The 20,337-nt window shown below is 46.7% G+C and overlaps 4 protein-coding genes across 4 annotated transcripts in view; 1 reads left to right on the top strand and 3 right to left on the bottom strand.

Moving 5' to 3' along the window:
• Nucleotides 1-1,943: 1,943 nt before the first annotated feature.
• On the bottom strand, nucleotides 1,944-4,227 carry txnl4a (thioredoxin-like 4A). Its single transcript, XM_037474728.2, has 4 exons — nucleotides 4,075-4,227; nucleotides 3,651-3,829; nucleotides 2,575-2,678; nucleotides 1,944-2,442 (listed from the first exon to the last, which is right to left on the bottom strand). The coding sequence occupies exons 2-4, from the start codon at nucleotides 3,801-3,803 to the stop codon at nucleotides 2,271-2,273; spliced, it is 429 nt and encodes a 142-aa protein (XP_037330625.1). The 5' UTR covers nucleotides 3,804-3,829; nucleotides 4,075-4,227; the 3' UTR covers nucleotides 1,944-2,270.
• Nucleotides 4,228-5,038: 811 nt separating this feature from the next.
• Nucleotides 5,039-9,119, bottom strand: LOC119219477 (E3 ubiquitin-protein ligase ZNRF2-like). Its single transcript, XM_037474726.2, has 4 exons — nucleotides 8,273-9,119; nucleotides 7,038-7,133; nucleotides 6,543-6,648; nucleotides 5,039-5,901 (listed from the first exon to the last, which is right to left on the bottom strand). Exons 1-4 carry the CDS (start codon nucleotides 8,592-8,594, stop codon nucleotides 5,844-5,846), a joined length of 582 nt encoding a protein of 193 aa, XP_037330623.1. The 5' UTR covers nucleotides 8,595-9,119; the 3' UTR covers nucleotides 5,039-5,843.
• A 1,269-nt stretch (nucleotides 9,120-10,388) lies between these two features.
• On the bottom strand, nucleotides 10,389-15,021 carry mturn (maturin, neural progenitor differentiation regulator homolog (Xenopus)). Its single transcript, XM_037474732.2, has 3 exons — nucleotides 14,557-15,021; nucleotides 11,551-11,673; nucleotides 10,389-11,057 (listed from the first exon to the last, which is right to left on the bottom strand). Exons 1-3 carry the CDS (start codon nucleotides 14,713-14,715, stop codon nucleotides 10,950-10,952), a joined length of 390 nt encoding a protein of 129 aa, XP_037330629.1. The 5' UTR covers nucleotides 14,716-15,021; the 3' UTR covers nucleotides 10,389-10,949.
• A 1,274-nt stretch (nucleotides 15,022-16,295) lies between these two features.
• Nucleotides 16,296-20,337, top strand: part of LOC119219471 (SH3 domain-binding protein 5-like) — a 9,505-nt gene continuing 5,463 nt past the window's right edge. Inside the window, exons 1-3 of the mRNA XM_037474716.2 lie at nucleotides 16,296-16,675; nucleotides 17,278-17,340; nucleotides 19,202-19,330. Coding sequence (XP_037330613.2) covers nucleotides 16,559-16,675; nucleotides 17,278-17,340; nucleotides 19,202-19,330 — 309 coding nt within the window. The 5' untranslated portion in view covers nucleotides 16,296-16,558. The remainder of the gene's footprint in view (nucleotides 16,676-17,277; nucleotides 17,341-19,201; nucleotides 19,331-20,337) is intronic.

Below are 20,337 nucleotides of genomic sequence, written 5' to 3'. Positions count from 1 at the left end.
TTTGTGTCAGACATCAAAGGCCGAAAAGGCAACATTGGCTGAAGCCGCCGGGTGAGCAGTGAAGGGCAGTCGGATGAGGCGCGGTGACCACGGTTACCGGGCAAAGAGAGAGAGGGGGCGGGGGGCGGGGGGTTGGGGGGGCTTAACACATTGTTTTGTGCATGTGCGTCTGCAGCCGTGGGGGTTGGGGTGTCCCAGAAAACCGGGCAGTTGCCCTTCGCCCTTCCCCCACACTGGGCACCCACGTGGAAAGTGACAGACTAAGAAAAAGAGGGGGGGGAGACAGAGAAGATGGAGGCATGCCAGCACGTCCCCCTCCCTCCCCGGGCAGATCGGGGATTACCACAGCGTCCTCATATATGATCCATATATCAGTCAAAACAACACACAGACGCTCAGACCGTGTCTCCGTGTGCGCGCTGGAGTCCCCCAGTCAGCTCTCCTGCCCCCCCCAGTCAGCTCTCCTGTCCCCCTGAGGCTGAGCCCATCAACAGTAACAGGGAACAGCGGCGCATGATGATGGGAATCCTGACGGAGCGATGGAGGCGGCCGTATGAGGCCAGAGGCACAGCAGTGGTGGTGGACACGGGGGGGGGGACGGGTCAGACAAAGACAAAAGCACGGCAGGCTGTGGGTTAATGTAAGTGGAAAGGACGCGCGCGGGGAGGGGGGGGGGCGGGCGCCCTGAGGGAATGTCTGTAGGTTGTCAACGTAGTCTACGCACAGGGGGGTGAAGAGGGAATTAGTGTATGTGGGACTGTGGGTACATTCATGTCTGCACGCCGTGCGCTACTTTTTATATTTTTATGCTTTGAAAAATGATTGGCGTCAAAAGGGGGGGGGGGGGGGGTTCTGGTTCTGGTTCCCGTATCTTAGAGACAATGTGCTTTTTACTCAAGAGCAGCCAAGTGTGGTCACTGTATTCTGTTTCTGCAGCAGCCACAGCAGTTATCGGCCCCCCCTTCGGCAACCAGCTGTTCACCCATCCATCTCTCTCTCTACAACGGGGCGAGGGGGGGGGGTGTTGGTTGGTGTTTAAAGACCAGATACACGCAGTACAGTGAGTGGTCTCGAGGGGCCAAGAGAACACAAACATTGATTATGAGATTGAGGGTCTTATGCCAAGACTTGTCTCACTGGGGGGGGGGGGGGGGGGGGGGTCACGATATCTACTCTCACATAGATGGACACAGACATACTGAGGACACAGCATTTCTCCCTGTCCACCTCATCGACCACTCAACAAGGAGAGGTGTCTGCCTGTAAGGAGCTGACCGATGGCATTGAGACTCATTGATATTTCTCTCACTGACTCCAATCTCAACTTTCAACGTCCTCTTCTCTTTATTATGGTCATTTACATTTGTTTTCTGGTTGTTTTCTGGTAACTGCTGTAAAACTGTGAGGAAACCAAAGAGCCAGATGAAGAAACGATGCCTGTGGTAAAGTATCAATATACAGTTTCCCTTTTCGGTTACACAATGTGTCTGAAAGGTAATTGTGTGTTACTGTAACAGTATTTAGGGTTTATCACTTAACTACACTACAATTTTTTTTCCTATATTGACCATAAAAAGTCTTATTTTGTCAAACTACAGAGTTTTTATCATCTCCTATTCACATGGACAAACTAATGTTCACAATATAGTATATCCTTAAAACCAGTTTTTATAAATATGTTAATAAAATATTGAACCTGCGCCTGTACATTGTCCCTGAAAAATAGATTCCTTAAATTCATCTATTTCCGTGGTAAATAAAGACTGAATCTTTAGTAATAGAGGAATTCATTCATTGCACTGCCAAACGTCACTGGCTCTACCTAGTGGACGTTTTAGGAAATGCACCATAAAATACTATAACAGCCACAACCTATTTTTCCCCACTATACACAAGTTTACTCTGAGTTACCCTGAAAAGACAGATTTGAAAGCCGAAGGACATACATTCAATACACTTTAATATGTAAATGTATATTTATTACAATAAAGTTTGGGAACTTTTTATTTGTTGGGTCATTTTCTTCAGCACCTGTTTCCCAGAAAGGAGTCTTAAAAAAACTAGTTGAAGAAAGTAAGTCACACATCAGTCTAGACAGGAGACACAAACAATCGAGGCCATAACTCAGAATATTGTCCGGCTTAAGAGGCAAAAAAACAAAAACATGACTTCTGTAACTTGTAGTCTGTGTGTCATGTCACAAAATATGAAGAGGGATCAAAAATAACTCCGTAGACTTAAAAAGGTTAAAAAAAATAAAAATAAAAAAATCAATATCTGTATTTTGTAGAGTAATCCTTTGGAGACACTACCAGACCTCTACCTTTTCTGGCCCCGCGGTACACTGTCTCTACAATGTCTATCATCTCCTGCTTGTCCTCCATTGTCCAGTTGATCTTGTTGTTGTTACCAGTACCCAAATCAATCATGATGTGTTTGTTCCTGCAAAAAACAACAATGTTGAAGTTGTACAGTAGTTCCTCAACGATGACACACTTCATTAGAGATGTTCCTCTTATTGCAATCAGTTTACTTTTAGCTTGAGTATCCTGAAATGTGACTGAGTGTCTTTACCTGAAGAAGAACATAACGGTGCAGGGGTCGTACAACTCGTACATCTTGTTGAAGTCAGGCACCTCTGTGATGTCCACCAGGTAAATGACTGCGAAATTTTTCACCTGTCAGGATGTACAGAAGTAGAATATTGATACAATAGTAAAAAATAAAATCCATCGCTATGAGCAGCAAAGTGTTGAGCCTTGCAGGCAGCACAATAAGGAAAGGTCTGTGGATTAAGCAAGTAAGACTTTTATATCTTCTTTTCCAATCGGAATAGGTTTTGATTTAACAGCACTTATTTCAATGGGCTTTATAAACACATTTAGATTAGATCCAACAGTTAAAGATATGAACCTAGTCCATAACCTGCAATACATCACCTTTTTAGTGCATTATTGTGAAAATAGAAATAACTGATCTCCAAAAAGAGTAAAACTTCGGTCAGAAATGATTGCAGTGCCACTTTTTAACTGCTTTCATAGATTTGGGGAGCATGCCCTAAAAACAGTCTATGAACTGGGAATCTCAGTTGTAAAATCTGAAATAAAATGCCAAGAGCACAGCACACAGACAGTATAAATCTGCACTATTGCAGAAAAGTGCCCTTGCCTGATTTTGTTAAATCAATATATTTTTCAGCTGAGGTCAAAACCATAAACTTTAATGCTCCTGACATTTCTACGGGTAGCGTGTATTAAAACAGTTGACGGGGAGAGTGTGGTATTAATATTTCTAATTGAAGAATAAATATTGGAAAAATAATAAATTCAGCATTCAGTGCAACTGATGGTAAATAACTGAGTCATCTTTTACCAGATTTATATTTCCTAATGGATGATAAAGTGGAGGAATCAGACTGTAATTTAGGCGACAGACCGAATGAGCCAAATAAACAATGTGGTGCAATCAATCAAACTTGGATTCAAGGCCCAAAACGTACATATCATTAAATAGAAGAAAAAATACAGTGTGTGTATAAAACATACTCACTGCTAAATTTAGGGGACAATTCCATTCTGGAAAAAAAAACCTCTGTTTATTTCATCCGAGTGTTAACTAACTCTGTATCAGACATAACCTTTGAATCAAACCTTTTCAGCGATGCTGTAGAGAACCTCGTCCATTTTCATACACGTTGGGTCCCAGTCGTGCCCGAAGCGGATCACAAGGACTCGGTCCTCCTCGGACAGGATGGCTTGGTCCACCTGCCAGCCATTGTGGAGATGCGGTAGCATGTACGACATCCTGATTCCAAGCAGTCAGAGCCAAGCTGAAAACAAAACAAAACATTCACGCTTAATATAAATTGATAGTCAGAATAACAGTTAAAATAACAGCTAGCTAAAATCTGCTCATAGCTTGGTGGGGAAGTCCAGTAGACGTTCGGCTAACGCTAGCTTACAGCCAAGCTAGCTAGTGAGCTTGAATAGGCGTTAGCCAAGGAAAAGACCGAGAGGTGAAACAACGGAACTTATATGTTAGATTGGGACCAGTGAATAGTAACCTAAAACATACCTTTGAATAGAAAAACGAATGAGTATTTAAAACGTGGCTATATAACTATAACTATAATGAGACAAAACCCCGTTAACTGCTGGTGCTGCTGTTTACGTTAATGGTACGTTCTTCATGCCGCACGTCATCAACAAAGCGACAGTGCGTGTCACCACGTGATTACGTCACGCGTACGTGTGCGCTTGTTTTACTGTGTTACAGAATTATATTAATGATGAACATTGACGACACTCCAAAAACATAATCAATGAAAAATCAGTCAGATGAACACCATTGGAAAAGTTGGGAGATTTAGATATGTTATAATTTCCTGGTGTTTATCCAACATCAAGATTTGGATATTTTACACTTAATTGACAAAAAGCTCCAAATGTCCTGAATATACAATACAATATCAAAACCAGATAAATAAAGTTTTCTTTTACAACTTTCTAACATGTTGGGTTTCAGTCCGAATAGCAAACGGATTAAGTCAAGATTAGGACAGAACATTTCTTCTCAAAAAAATAGTTTTTTAGTTTGAGTTTAGTTTAGTTTTCTTTGTGTTCCACAAGGAAGAATACCTTCTGAGGTAGTGTCTCTCCAACATCACGGATTGAAATGAGCTTATCCTCAGAATGTAACTCAATCAATGTTATCCACGTCTGCCTTCTTCTAGCGAGTCATCACATATCTTCACTGCTGTCTACGACTGATAGAACTTAAGTAATCAGCTCTCTTGTTTTTGGAAGAGTTGGGATTCTTTGAACTGCAAACTGCCGACTGCACACTCTCTGTGTAAAATTTACATTCATTTTAGGAATACTTTTATTTTTTAAATTGATATCTATTGACCATTTATCTTCTTTTATTCCGTTTCCAGTCCATTGTAGACATCCCATTGGGGCTGAATCATTTCATTTCACATAAATATGTATAAAAGTTATGCCTTTCGTTCACATTTTACTGGTTTATATGCAGTATCAACCCACAAAGACAAAACATTTATTGTTGTGCAAACCTTACAGTACAAATAGAAAGAACAAAGGCTCAAAGATTACAGAAAACATTCCAGTCTATGACATAGCAGCATATTATGGCACTTCTTATGAGTAGGAATCATTATTATATACGTTTCAGACTGTCTCTGGTTTCACAAGTACACAATCACTGTGGAAAGGGCAAATGATTAACAAACTTTTTCACCGTACACAATTTGGTCGAGGACACATGATTGTTTAAAGGAAAAAAAAAAAGGGGTGATTTTTTTTTTTTTTTTACCAATTTCACAATAAAATCAGGATCTACATTCGAACTACGATCAACACTTTCATCATCCCTTAAAGCTGGAAAAAAAAGGCATTTCTAACGGTGAACGGCTGATTGTTTTTACATTGCACAAGAACAGCCCTCAGCCTTCGGATCAAGTCTCGACAGTCTCTCGTCTGAGTCTCCGCCGAAGAATCCTGCGGCCTAAGATTGGTTACACAAGTCCTCGGCTCTAAAAACCACACCCTGTTCAGCAAAGCCGTCCGGAGCCCAGGTTCCACCGGCACCGCTTCAGGCCAGAAGGTGGCATTAGGATTCACAATATTTTCTGGAGATCGGATGCCTCGACCAGGTGGGGGGGGGGGGGTTCTTTGAACGTTCCAGAGGAACCCAACCCAGAGTTTTATCACCTGTTCCGGTGCACGACAGTGGATCCTTGGATCCCTGAGGAGCCGTGGCGCTCGGGCTGGGAACGGTTGCGATGAGGTTCGGGGGCACAGAGTCCAGGGATTGGACGGCTCCTAGTCGGAGGGATGCTCCGGACACGAGCGGTTCACCTCAAACCACTCGTCTATACACCTGAAACGGAAGGATGGCAGGGTGGTTGGTTCGCGAGCTGAAGCACATTAAGCTCAGATAATCACAATAGCAATCGCTATTTAATTCCTCAAATGATCTCTTATTTCATCTACTATCAAATTACCTGGATGTAAATGTGTGTTTTCTCGAGGTATTTGATTCGCATGCTGATATTAGTTGTGTTATATTTGTATTATATCACCTCTCATAAGAGGAGTCTACCATTGGTTGGCTTAGTTAACCGAAAGAATGAACACAGGGGGGAACAGCGGGCCTGGCTATAGCATGAAGGCCCTTTTAAGGAGGAGTTGGAGGTGTAGGTTTGGTATTCTGCCAAATAAATGCTGGGTCTGAAAAGTCCGGCACGATGTTCACGATGCTAAAAGTGTAAAGTGTAAGACGATAAAGCAAGTTTGGCTTATTACCAAGGCCTTTATGTCTTAAACCTCAAAGTCCAATGGGATGGCTTGTAGAACATGTTTTTTTTTTTTCTCCTGAGAAGACTTGAAGACGAGGCTTTGTTTGCCTTTGGATGTTGTCGCCGTTCACGCTTTGCTGCATTTTGCCAAACGAACAATCTCCAACCACAGTGCGTCTTATTTCTGCGTGTTTGTGTGTGTGTGTGTGTGTGTGTTGGTTACCCTTTGTGGTAGATGCAGAGGCAGGGCAGCCTGGCGATGGTGTCTCCCTGCTCCAGCTCATCTAAACAGATGGCACACTCCCCAGAGTCCCTGGACAGGATGTCCTCTGAGAAAAGAAAAAAAAACCCAGGTGCGAACCCAGGTGTCCCCTCAATGACTTTACCGTCCTCTTTGTAAAAAGACGTGGTGAAGTTTTCTCTTGTGTGCTTCTGTGTACATTAAGAGATCAAAGATGTAATGTCTGTGGCTAATGCATTCTGGGATAAAAGACTTCAGCGGTCAGGTGTCATGGTCATTGATGATCATCCTCGTGACGCAGCTGTGGAAACAACATGGCTGACCGTTGTGACGAAGGAAGGGAACACAGAGGCAACGGTTGCACTCTTGCATAACTTTGATGAACTTGGACATATTTACCCTGCAGTTGTATGTTGTAATGAAAAAGAATAACAGTACGCAGTAGCCCTCTTTCACTCCCCCCCCCTCCCTTCTTACTGTTGTAGGTGAGCCGTGTTTTGCTGAAACACATGAGAAGGTGCTTCTCGATTTCGTCCGACGCCATAAACTTTGAGCACACAGGACAGTGGAAGCCTGCGGAGGGGGACAAAAAGACAAGAAGGTGAAGACCGAGTGTCTCTCTCTCTCATTACTTTTTGTTCTTCTTCTTCTTCTATGTACACAACAGAGGACGCGTGGCATGAGTTTGGTCTCACATTGACCTGCAGGTCCATGCTTTATAAACTGCAGCGAGGCGCTGCTTGACGTGAGAGAAGACACAAACATTTTGTCTAAAAATTATAACCCCCCCCCCCCCCCCGCCCCCCCAGTCGAGAGAATAACAACAAACACATTGCGTAAGCAGGGGGCGATCCCTGTGTGTGTGTGTGTGTGTGTGTGTGTTGTGAACCTCGTGTTTGTGTTGTGTCATGTGTTTTTTTAATGGAAGATAAGCCGCCAGGCCTGCAGGGGAGAGGGGGGGGGGGGCTGTAAGAGTCACATGGATCCGATGAACAAAGGTTACAGATGAGGTTCTTAATGATTAGACTTCCTTGTTTGGAAATTTACAGGAAATTGCTGGTAAATCGGAGCGAGCTGAGAGCTCCAACAGCCAAAGTGAGTCAGAAAACACTCGGTTTTCTCACCGCGGTGACGTCAGGGGTGCCGTGACCCCGTCCCATACTCATATTAGGTCCTGTTTTGGTTTTGTTGTGGTCTGCAGACTACAGTGTGCGCGTGCGTGCGTGTGCGCATGTGCGCCAGGCGATGTGTAACCAGAAGGAAGCTTCTTATCTGCTGACCTACCTAATGCACTCTCCCTCTCGGGGTAGAGAGAGAAGAACAGGCCATGTTTTGCAAAACGGAAGAAAATGCAAAAGAAGCCACGTGTTGCTCCGGTTAACGCGCAAGAAGTGCTGAACAAAAGGCTCTGTGAGGCATCGCACTGCTATTACCAAATAGGTGTCATGTGTCACATGGAAAAATACTAAGCAACTTTGACAGCTGTGGGCAGCCTGCAGCTTATTATATAGTCAACATGAACCGACACGCCGACTCTTTCCGGGTGCCACGAACACAATAGCATCACCATCGAATGGCACAGTTATGAAACATGAGATTAAAAAAAAGCGTAATAAAAAAATAACAACAAAGGAAAAAATGTTAAAGGCAAAGAGCAACGTCCCTGGTATGAATGTTTTTTTTTTATTGTAAACCGCGCGTCACAACCTTACCTCCCAGCAGATGAGGGGACAGGTGTGCCGGCAGGGACCCGATGAGCAACCTGTGGCCCTCGGGCGGCAGCTCGCTCTCCTCGTCGCCATCCACGCCGCCGAGGCTCTGATTGAGCGCGTGTGACCCCGACCTGCCCCCCGCCGGGATACTGAGTCCGGAGCTGGTTGGCCCCGCGCCTGTGTAACGGATCCGGGGGCCATCCGGCCCATTGGTGTACCTAAAGCCCGCAACCCGTCCCTGTCCGTGGCCAGACGGGAGGTCAGAGCTGGAATAAGCCCGGGTTCTGCCATCAAACGCAGGGGTGCTCTGCTTGGCCCCCATGCTGCCTTTTTTGTTGTTGTTGTTGTTGTTGTTGTTTTTTGTGAGTGTGTGTTTGCGCTTCGGAAGAACTCACCCGCGACACATGGCTACAGTGAGTTCACGAGAACTGTCCCCAACAAAGGACACGAGGGCCGACACGCGAACGAGCACAAGGGCGAGGCGATCCAACATCCTAAAGTTTCATTGTGCGCCCCGCGCGTAAAGTGCGCACTTTCTCAAGCGTAACATCATTTCCGAATGGTTGTTTTTCTTTTCTTGGAACAGCCCTTCCCCTTTCTCTCTCTCTCTCTCTCTCTCTCTCTCTCTTTTTTTTTTTACAACAATGGGAAAAGAAAAAGGCAAAATGTCTTCAGATAATAGTAGTGGGCTTCTCCACCCCGGACGAGGAACATTTGCGCCAGGTGTTGAGTAGCAGCTTGTCTGCTTAAAATTCGCTTTTGTGCTCAACTGCGGCCGTCGGGAAAGAAAAATAAAAGCACAGATTCTCCTCCTCCTTTCTGGGAGGCAACTCCGTCAATGTGCCCAAGTTCAGCAGGACGTGGTCCAATTTCCTTCAAAGTAAAAGCTGGTGTAAAAGCATCATTAACAGTAACAGTTACTTTTTTACAGTAAACTGAAAGTCACTGTAATATTCAATTTAACAAAAGCAGCCTTTATCTCTGTTAGTACCTGCTTTACCGGATTGTTATGTAGTCACTGCAGATACAATAGTTAATAATATGCTTTTAATAGTATTGTTATAACTATTTTAAGCTTCACGTAAAGGCAATCCAAGGGACCATTTTATTAACTTTTGCTTCTGATGCATTACATTTGACAAACGGTACATATATTTCATAGTTCAATATGGAAAATAACGTTGCAAAAACTAAAAACTCGAATATCTCAACTGCACTAAAAACATCCAGGCGTTTTCAGGAATTTTACTTTGAAGGCCAGGACGCGTCTTCCTGTCTGCAGCTGCATCCTCATCTCCAACTTCGAGTGGGCGCGTCAGGTGCCACGTGACGTCAAGCCCAGCAACACCAGCGGGCAGCTGGCGGCAGGGTCACCAGTCCACTCGGTACGAAAGGCGTCCATGTTTGGCGCTTTGTGTTCTTCACGCCACCCAAAAAAGAAAGGAGACATCCGCACGAGGAGCGCTCTGTTCACACGGTTTATTGGACAATTTATTGAACACGCACACGCACACGCACACACACACACACACACACACCGGAGGACGAACAGAAGATACACCGCATGAGAAACATTCAAATAGGCAATAAAAAGAAGAAAAATAATACATTTACAAGCCAAAGTAAGCGGGCTGAGGAGACGCCTCTGGATGTGACCTACAGCAACACACTGTGAGATTGGGGGGACAACAGGGTGGCTCTCGTTAAGCATCCCCCCCCCCCCCCCCTGGTGACAACACTCTGGGATTTTGGGGTGTGCACTTCCTCCATTATGGTTTACGGTTAAGAGAAAACCACGAAAAGTGAAAACATCGCACAACAGGTTAGAGCAGCGAAAGGAGGAAAAAACAGCAAACCACCAACAACCAGGAAGACGACGGGGACAGAAGAACTGAGGTGTCACGTGACAACGAGACACCCCCCAAAAAAACGGGAAGGGCCTCTCAGCTGCAGCGTGGCCCCTTTCGTTTGGATGGTCATGTGACACAGAGAAAAGGATCCGTGCAAATGCTTTTTTATTACTTTCACTGTGTGTTTGGAATCTTTGAGAGACGATCTAAGTCACAGCTACACGCGCCTCAGAGCCTCCTCCGCGTCTCACCCTGCGTCTCCCCCCCCCCCCCCCCCCCTCGGGCCTCCTTCCTCCCCTCTTCCTCTTCCTCCTCAGCGGCCGCCACAAAAGAAAAACTGCTCTCGTGTATCCTCTGCTTCAAGACAGGCCGATGGGGTCGGTTATCTGTCACATTCATCTGCAAAGCCAAGGGGGAGGGCGGTGTGTGTGTGTGTGTGTGTGTGTGTGGGGGGGGGGGGGGGTGCATTGCGGGAACATCTGACTGTTTCTCAGCACATAACAAACCCAGCGGAGGCTGATGCAATATCGCTGTGCTGTAGAACTTAGAACTATCCAGATGGTGAATGATTATGATTGTTGCATCGTGAGGCTCACGTAGCCCCAATGTGTGTGCGTGTGTTTGGGCGGGGGGGAGAGAGAAGGGCGGGTGGGGGGGGGGGGGGGTCAACACAGTGCACTCTTTGGGAAGCAAAGCCACTGAGACATTCATGAAAAACATGTGGTGGTGCAGCGAGTTGTCCCCTCAGCACGTGCGTGATGTTTAGCGTTTGGGCTGGATCCTCCATACTGAGCGGGGACGGGGGGGGGGGGGGGGGGGGGGGCGAATCACTGCTGGCTGACCCCCATCTGCTGGTGGTCGGGCCCTGGTTCCCCCTCCATGTCAGCGTGGTAGTGCTCGAAGCTGTCGTCTTCTATGTCCGGCAGACCCAGCAGCTGACGGGTGAAAGGAGAAGGTTGAGTTGTGCAGGTTGTAGCATGAAGTCGTGTGCGTACACTGTGTGTGCGTGTGTGTGTGTGTGTCACTGTCTCGCACGGAGGAGGATCACCAGGAGCAGGTAGAACATGATCTGCAGCCTCATGTTAATAGTGCAGCTGCTCTATTCATGCCGACAGCACTTACTCTGCAGGTTTGTATCAACGTATGATCCACTAATGCACTGCAGATGTGTATGAAAGTGCTCTTACACGTCAAGCAGCAACTAAAAGTTCTTGTATCGTGTTGTGTGCTTCCTGCTCTTGTTCTGTAACATTTGCCGATAAGCCCCGGTAGCTTTTAAATGTCACAACTCTGGGTGCAGGTTGGACACGTTTTGTTTTGAGAACAGAATGTATCGGCGTTGAAACCCGGCTCAGGGGTCACTGTGCTGGGATTCCACGCCCTGTGTTTAGAAGAAGAAGAAAAAAAAAACACTTTGTTCCCTCTTACAGGCCGGAAGGACGTGAAGACCTTCTCCAGCACCTCCAGCAGGGTCTTCTTCCCGCAGGAGGAGATGTAGTCCTGGGCCAACTGCAGGAAGGGAAGGCAGTCCTCGCTCTCGCTCCACACGTGCTGCATTGCAAACAGACGGTGAAAAACACGGCATGGGTTAAACCCACTTTGTGTGCAGACCCTGAAAAAAAAAACCCCCAAAACATTTTGGGTTCAGCGTGTCCAAATGAATCTAAACTAACAGAACCAGAAACACTGGCATGCGATGTGATGCTGTCACGCTCGGTCCGCCAGCTGTTTCCCCTTCAAACGGAGGCGGAATGTCGTGAAGCAACTTGGAGGAATCAACCAGGGAAATGTGCAACGGCCTTTGGGTGCAGAGGAAAAGGCATCGGTACCTGGGGTTTCAGGACTTTCTGTTCCTTACTGTAAAGTGTCACACACAAAAGGTCAACAAAAAAAAAAGGTCACCGTCCAGTGCCAGTGTGGAACCTTTAAACCACGACGACCTGGTGAGGGCTGGTGGCCAATAAAACTGTATTAATTAACAATGACTTGTACTTCCTTCTCCAGTAAATGAGATTAGATTCATTTATGACATGTGCCATATAATGAGGATCAAAGCAGTTACCCACAAAGGGAAGAATACAAATAAATTTAGTTCCCATGTTCGTCAATTTAATTGTAATGACTTTGCGTAATGTCTTCTTCCGTAAATGGATTTACGGATGCTGTTCTGCACATTTATTATAATTCATTCTCCTCTTAGGGACATTCCCCCATAGCCCCCCCCCCCCCCCCGACTCTCCATGCCTGCAAACAATTAATGTATGTTGATAAAAAAAAAAAACCTTATGAAGGAAATGAAGCAGGTATAAATTAAAACCATGTGATCTTAATGTCGACTTTGTCCATTTTCCTTTGGTTTAGTTTACCCAAAAAAGAAAAGTAGGTTTTTTGATTTGGTTATGGAATTATATGGGATTATGAAAGTATTAAAAATATACAAATTTGGGGTAAATGAATCCCAGGTAAATTACATTTAATATATGCAGATCATAACCACGAAAACCTTAATTTACACCTAAAAATACATTTTATATTTCAATCAAGGTGAGCAGTCAAACAAAACATGAGCATACCTTTCAACAAGTTACCTTTATGGTACGAATGATTTAAGTTCAATCAAATGAAAACCACCCAAACGTCGTCCTTAACGAGCAGCTTTGTGGGAGGTTTTAACTCTGTAACTTAGAAATCAGGCGAGTCGGGGTCACAGGGGTCATCGGCCCCCCGGCTCGCTCTGCTTCAGCGGGTGGATGTTCCGGTTTGACACCGACGGAGGGGCCTCCACGTGAGGGTGCGGTTCTGCTCTCCACCTTAAATCTCCATCTTTTTTTTTTCCCCGCGGCTCCTCCCAAAGAAAATCGTGCAGCTCTTTTTTTTTCTTTTTTTCCGGGGCTGCCCCGAAAAACAGGCTTCATCGCCCCGGACGACGGGAAACTACACGAAAACTATAACCCTCAGGGGAAATTACAGATGTGGAAGCAGCTGTGCTCTGGTTTGGGTGAAAGCGATAATCTCGCAGCGCCCCCCAGTGACAAAGACAGAGAGACAGAGAGAGAGAGAGAGAGAGATGCCCTGCTGTATTGATCGAGAGAGAGGAACTAAATCCCAAGGTCACCGCAGAGGGACGGGGAGTGATTCTGGACAGAGAACTCTGAAGGAGTGTGTGTGTGTGTGTGTGTGTGTGTGCTTGTGCGCGTGTCAGTGCTGCAGCAGCTAACAAGCATCACGCTGAAAAGATGGAGACCAGAAAAGGGAGGTGGAAAACGAAGTTGAGCGGTGAGACAGCGAACCACGTGATGCGCACGCTGTGTGTTCCATGGTGTTATCCAACCCTCTGCTGGGGGTTTTGTTCTCTCCCCTTTTAGATGTTCTGAATCACTGAGCAGGAGGGGGGAGCAGGGCGGGTCCGGCGCCTTGGCAGCTTTAGGGCTCGCAACAGCACCGCTGCACCACCCTGGACGGGGGCCACAAACCGATGACACATCAATAATGTCGTAAGATATTTTCTGAAAGAACCACCGGTCAGAAAATATCATCACAATGTCAATATGTTGGGTGAAAGTATTGTAAATATCTGATTCTCCACACATTGCCCAAACCCTGCACTTAGCTCACGTCTAAGGTATTTAATGCGATTTTAACAAGTTCATGTTTAATAATAAATGAGCAGGAGGATTCACACGGCGTTCCTTCCATTTAGATTCCAACATAGTTTACCGCCTCTACATGAGATAAATGAGGTAAAATGCAAAGTAAAAGTAAAATCAGGGAGATTCAGCGTGGAGACATCTTACAAACATTGTTAGAGCATCAGTATATATATATATATAGATTTAGGATAACATTTTCACAGGGTTTAACTGGGATTATTTGGATTATGTATCAATCTTGTCAATAATTCCTTCAAAACAAAGTTGGGAGCGTGTGTTCTTGTTAATGAATTACTGTCTGCGTAAAAGCCACCTCTCGAAACGTATGAGCCAGTTACTATTTTAACTATAGAGAGAATGATCTACTTACTAATTCAAAACCATCTTAAGTTCTTCATTTGAACACGGGAGGCCTTCTTTGTTTCCCCAATGCAACATTCTGCTCTGCAGGGCCTTTATTGTGAAAGGCCCAGGCCTCGCGTTTTAATAACCTGGCCCGCTTGACTTTGCTGCGGTTCACAGGGTGATCGCAGTTGATCATGATGGAGGAAAAAAAAAGCAAAACACCATCGACAGGGTGGTGGGTGGGGTGTGCACCCATGACATCATCCCTCCACTCTCCATCCAAAAGCCCCCCCCCGCCCCCTCCAAGCCTCGTGTCTATCACCCGGGACCAAGAAGGAAAACCCCACCTCCCACCCACCCTCGACGCACCTACACACGCACACGCACACACCCCAAAGGGTGGGAGAGGGCTGCGTGGCCCTGCAGAAAGCTCACTCACGAAACTGTCGGTGCCGCCGGGACACAGCACGTAGAAGGAGACGCCGGGCTCCGCGTAAAAGTCAAGCCGCCTCTCGTCGTCCTCCTCGGCGAATATGAGGTCGAACGGGTTACCGGAGCACCACTTCTCCGCCGCCTCCACCAGACGCTTGAACTCCATCCTGTGTGGCCCGTGTTCCCGCGGTGTCTCCCTGGCTGCGGAGCTTCGGTGTCTCGGTGTCTCGGTGGCCGTCGCGGCGATGATGCTCAAGACGAAAAAAAAACCCCCAGCTGATCGCACAGCAGCATCAGCAGCAGCCTCCACTACCGCGTCTCCTGTGGGCGCGCCGCCCGCACGGCCCGGGAACGGAGGTGGCACTGTTGGTGCATAGAACCGAGCGGGTCTGCTGCTCGTCCGCTCTCAAAGCCCCATTCCTGCCTTCCTCTCCGCGTTATGAAACCAGCCCGTCGGTCGCATGCATGCGTACGCACGGTGGGGGGGAGGAGGGGGGGGGGGGAGGACGCGATGACGAAGGGTTGAAGCCGGGCTGACGTCCATGTGTGAGGCGCTGCAGCCTACACGCGCAGCTGCCTCCCGCTGCAGGCGGAAATACTGAATCCCGCAACGTGTCTGCATCACGCGTTAGTCCCGTAGAAGCTGCTAATGGAGAACCGTGTATATTCTTGCACTGTTCTGTATGTGCATGACACACTGATTACTAGAGGCCTAAATACCGATAAACCATATTATACTTACTTAATGAAGCAAAACTGAAGACTAGTCAACCAAAATCATGTTATGCATAATCATATCTATGTGGATGGCTTACTTTAACTTGGTAATATTTATAATACAATAACAACATTGCGCAAGATAACCTGTCTGCAAATACTTGAGCCAGGATGTGAAACATTTCTACCAAGTGGTGGACCTTAGTGCTAAGATCATATATGTTTTTATTGTGTCATCATTTCAATGGTCGTCAATTAGGTAAATGAGAATATTGATGGAAACCGGTGGTTTGACTAAACAGCGGCTGTCAGGCCTTCAGTCTGAACCCCCCCCCCAGGAGTCCTCTCCACCAGAGGGCGATTGAAACCATCTCCCGATCCCACAGCGGAGCCGAATCAAGCCGCCTCAGTAAGACCGGAAATCAGAAGCGTGTGTCCAGCCAAAATAAAGGCGTCATGTAAGTATAATTAAGTCTATCAAAGTTATCATTATCTGAATATCAACAACAACTAGTGACAAGATGTTAATGTATTCTTTTCAATAGGGATTAATATATTTGCATTGTAGTATAATTTGCTAATGAACCATTTCATTACAAACATATATGGTGCAATAAAGCAGTTGCTACTGTGCATTGAAGTTAAATGTATGAAAATACATGTGGGCAAATTTAATTATCTACAATACAGTAAAAAACAAATATTAAGATGCAGACAATAGCAAGAAATAAAATGAATGGAAAGATGTGAAATATAGTTTGGTTATTCCTGGAGGAGAATCGTCTCCTAATGAGCACCGTTGGGGAGATTTGGGTATCGACCGGACTCTTTATGCAACAATAATTTAAGATTCCTTATTGTCTATTGTGTCAAAATAGTAGTCAAATTAATCTATGCATTGACAATATCAGTCTCACTTTTCGAAATACAAGTGATGCTACGCAGGGTTTTATTTTGAAAGTCTAAACCAGAAGTGGTCACGTGGACTACTGAAGTGACTTTGTATCTATTATATTTTCCACAGTTTTCGTGCCTTTCCCAGAGGTTGTTCCCCACGTCGTGCGTGTCCGATCCGCAGACAGCGGACTCTTCGAGAAGGGAAACAAAATACAACCCCCCCACCCCACCCCACCCCCCTCTCCCGAAGCATGCAACGGGACCTGCTGAAAGGTCAGTGAGGACGGACGCCTCTGCTGTCCAGCAGCCCGGGGTCGGGCTTCTGTTTGGAGCGAGGACCCACGCAGGAAGAAAAAAAAAGCGAAAATAAAGAATAATCACCAGAAATCCTGAAAATGGATCCGCTACAAAATGGGGATAATTGTGAGGAGGACTCGCAGTGTGCCGACGAGGAAGAAGAAGGAGAAGGAGAAGAAGGAGGAGAAGGAGAAGCGGTGGATCCAAGAATCCAGGTTTGGATTTTTTTTAAATAAATTGAATCCAGATGTGGCCACCAGTGAAAGTGACATTGAGACAGAAATTGGAAGCCCAGTGGAAGTCAGGTTGTGTTGAATGTTGCCTTAAAATGTGTTAACCCCATATTCAGTGGACTGTACACACACACACACACACACAAACACACACACACACACACACATATACACATGTTTTAATTAAAAGCCGGGAGATGGGAAACATTACTCTGTAACTACTGCTCCACCCAACATAAGTTATTTACTCAATAAGTCTACTATGCATGACATTTAATAGAATCACCCGCCCCCCCCCAACACACACACACACACACACACACACACACACCACACACACACACACACACACACACACACACATACACACACACACACATATACACATGTTTTAATTAAAAGCCGGGAGATGGGAAACATTACTCTGTAACTACTGCTCCACCCAACATAAGTTATTTACTCAATAAGTCTACTATGCATGACATTTAATAGAATCACCCGCCCCCCCCCAACACACACACACACACACACACACACACACACACACTGAAGGTCGCATGCTCAGCTCTGTTTTCTGTAAACAGGGAGAACTGGAGAAGTTGAACCAGTCCACTGACGACATCAACCGCTGCGAGAGCGAGCTGGAGGTAAGCCGGAGCGTCGCGCCTACGCCACCTTCATCGCCACCTTCATCGCCACCTTCATCGCCACCTTCATCGCCACCTTCATCGCCACCTTCCTCGCCACCTTCATCGCCACCTTCATCGCCACCGGGGCCTCCGTCCCTAACTCTGGCCGAGCTGAGGGCTCTCGTTCGGACTACAAAACATCCCCCTGAAACCGTGTGGAAAAACTGAGGCGGCGACTCGTCGCGTGGTGGTTGCGTCCACGTAGCGCTGGCTTGCATTTAAACGCTTACTGGGGAGGTTACTGGTTAGCCGGGGTCAGAGCCGGGGTCAGAGCGTTCCAGAGGCCGGGGGCCCACGCGTTTCTTCTCCTCCAGGCAATGCCCCTTCTGTTCCTCCCCCAACTGTCCCTCACGTCCCGATGCCACATACACGTTTTCCTGAATGAATCGGACCAAAAGGATTTTACTTTATTAATATATTCTCCAGCTAAATTCGGTGAAACATCTGGCGCGAAGGATTTAATGGCTGTTTTTACTTTTAGGGTGGAGGGGGGGCGGCAGCAGTTGTGTCACAGATATATATATGTGTGTGTATTGTAAATACAGTGATACAAGCAAACAAGAAGTAAAGAAGGTGAATCATCGTGGGGCAGCATTAACGTCGGGGGGGGGGGGGGGCTGAGGAATGTGAGGAGGCTGCAGGGCTGCAGGCCGTCTCCCTGCAGAGTCTGCAGTTCATTAAGGACATGAGCGCAGAGGATTCAGAGGATTCAGAGGATTCAGGAAAAGCCTGAAGCGGCCAGATTAGACCCACGCTGACATTTGAGGTCCTCCGCTCCGATCCTCTCGTGAGTGGGTGAAATCCGCTGTGACGCATAAGCGTGACCGATGGCGTGCAGAGCACAAGCCCCCCCCCCCCCCCCCCGCGCGTCGCTATCGTGTTGCAGGAACAGGAAGTCAGGAAGCGGCGCGTTGTCACGGGAAGTGTTTCCCCCCCCCACCCCCCCCCGCGGTGACCCTGCCCTTTGGATTAACAGATGACAGACAGTCGTGTGTGAGTGGGTCCGCCGCCCCTGTGCCACGTTGGGCTAAGAATGCACACACACACACACACACACACTGACGCTCACATTTCGCAATAACAGTTCTCACAGTTCACCACCAAAGAATGTACACTCAACAGCAGCGAGGAGCAAAAAAAAAAGAAAAGAAAAGGAGAAAGAAAGCAGAACAGGGAGACACAGCTGCCCTGTGAGGCCTCAATGAGGACGCTTGTGTTTGTGCTGATGGTTTGCTGATGACTCGAGTTAGAATTGATTGAATTGATCAGCTGGAGGCGCAGAGACGAGGCGACTTGTGGCTCGAGCTTCACACAAAGTGGAATCTGGGGTTTGCTTCTTGAAACGTTGTACGGAGAATAATTGACTGAAGACAGGAAAAGTTGAACTAAAGAGCATTGAAATGGAGAGTTATCCACATTTAGTGTGAAACCGGATATTATATAATTGCAGATTTTATTTCCATCGTTTAAATTGGGTGTTTAATTATGTGTTATTGTGCAAATTGATAATATGTCTAAGGATTTCTGCCCATTTTAAAACCCAAAAACCAAAGTACCATTTTCATCATCTGTATAAATTGCGCTGGCCTTAACATTTTTTGTTTGCAGTACGTTTTTCCATAGCAACAAAAAGTGTTTAGAAAGTACTTGTGGGGACATTTTGTATACAACGACCTCATATTTGTGTTACATAACGTCACAGCTTCCTTTTTCAATATCGTAAACATTATCCGTATTAGCCATATAAATCAGCTATTTTCCTTTGACAGTTATGATTGCCCACAGGATGATGTGTGTGTGTGTGTGTGTGTGTGTGTAGGACTGCCGTCAGAGGTTTCGTGCGGTGCTGGTGGAGGCGACAGTGAAGCTTGACGAGCAGATGAAGAGGATCGGACGAGCTGTGGACGACTCCAAACCGTACTGGGAAGCTCGTAAAATTGCCCGACAGGTAGAGACACACACACACACACGCGCACACACACACACGCGCGCGCACACACACACACACACACTGGAGTGACTGAGGTCAGCAGACAGTGAGTTTGAGGGAAGGCTTACTGAGGATTACCAATGAGAAGTTTATAAGAGCTTATATCTACTTAAAGGAGCACCGCCACGTGACGACTATTTTTAAACTTTAAAGTCGCACCTCTGTATCCTAAGCAGCGTCACACACACACACACACACACACACACACACACACACACACACACACACCATCTCAGTGTGAGGAAGAGGAGGTGAGTTGGGCAGAAAATGTCTAAACTCGCCGTATCCCCCCCCCAATCTACGTGGCCTTTAGCTGTGCGGTTCCCTCCGTGGGGGGGTTGGGGGGGGGTGAGGAGGAGGGGGGGGGGGGGGTGCATGTCGTGCGGGGGGCCCGTCCTTGGCTTTGATCTGACTGGTCGGGAACAGAAATGTCGAGTCCGGCGCCGCCCTCCCCTCAGCCAACGGGGGGGGGGGGGGAGAAGCCGACGAGTCGTTCATCAGAAGGTCGGCGTTTGTGCCATTGCTCTCAAACTGAAATAGATTTAGAATCAGAGTGTGCGTGCGTGTGTGCGTGCGTGCGTGTGTGTGTGCGTGCGTGTGTGCGTGCGTGTGTGTGTGTGTCCTCGCTTGTCTCGGGTGTGACGGGACAAACTTCCTGCCAGCAGCCTTTGCTTTTAACTGTCCCGTGTGCGTCTGTCTGGGATCACTGGCAGCTTCACAGTTTTGATGGAGCCCGCTTTCACGTGAAAAGATCCAAAAGCCTTCCTCAGCTTTGTGCAACTGTGTGCTTGTTTGTGTGTGTGTGTGTGTGTGTGTGAGATCTGGGGATTAAAAAGAGCAAAGCCGATGAATCCCCCCCCCCCCCGAGTTAAACCGGGGCGAATTGTCTTGTCATGATTTATGGATGGATATTTAATATTTGATACATGACCTACTTTAAAGGGACCGAAACGCTTAGCCTCACT

The sequence above is a fragment of the Pungitius pungitius genome, chromosome 17, assembly GCF_949316345.1.
Source record: "Pungitius pungitius chromosome 17, fPunPun2.1, whole genome shotgun sequence".
In the NCBI taxonomy this organism is placed as follows: Eukaryota; Metazoa; Chordata; class Actinopteri; order Perciformes; family Gasterosteidae; genus Pungitius; species Pungitius pungitius.
Note: the sequence above shows the minus strand (reverse complement) of the source record. Positions and strands in the feature narration are given on the sequence as shown.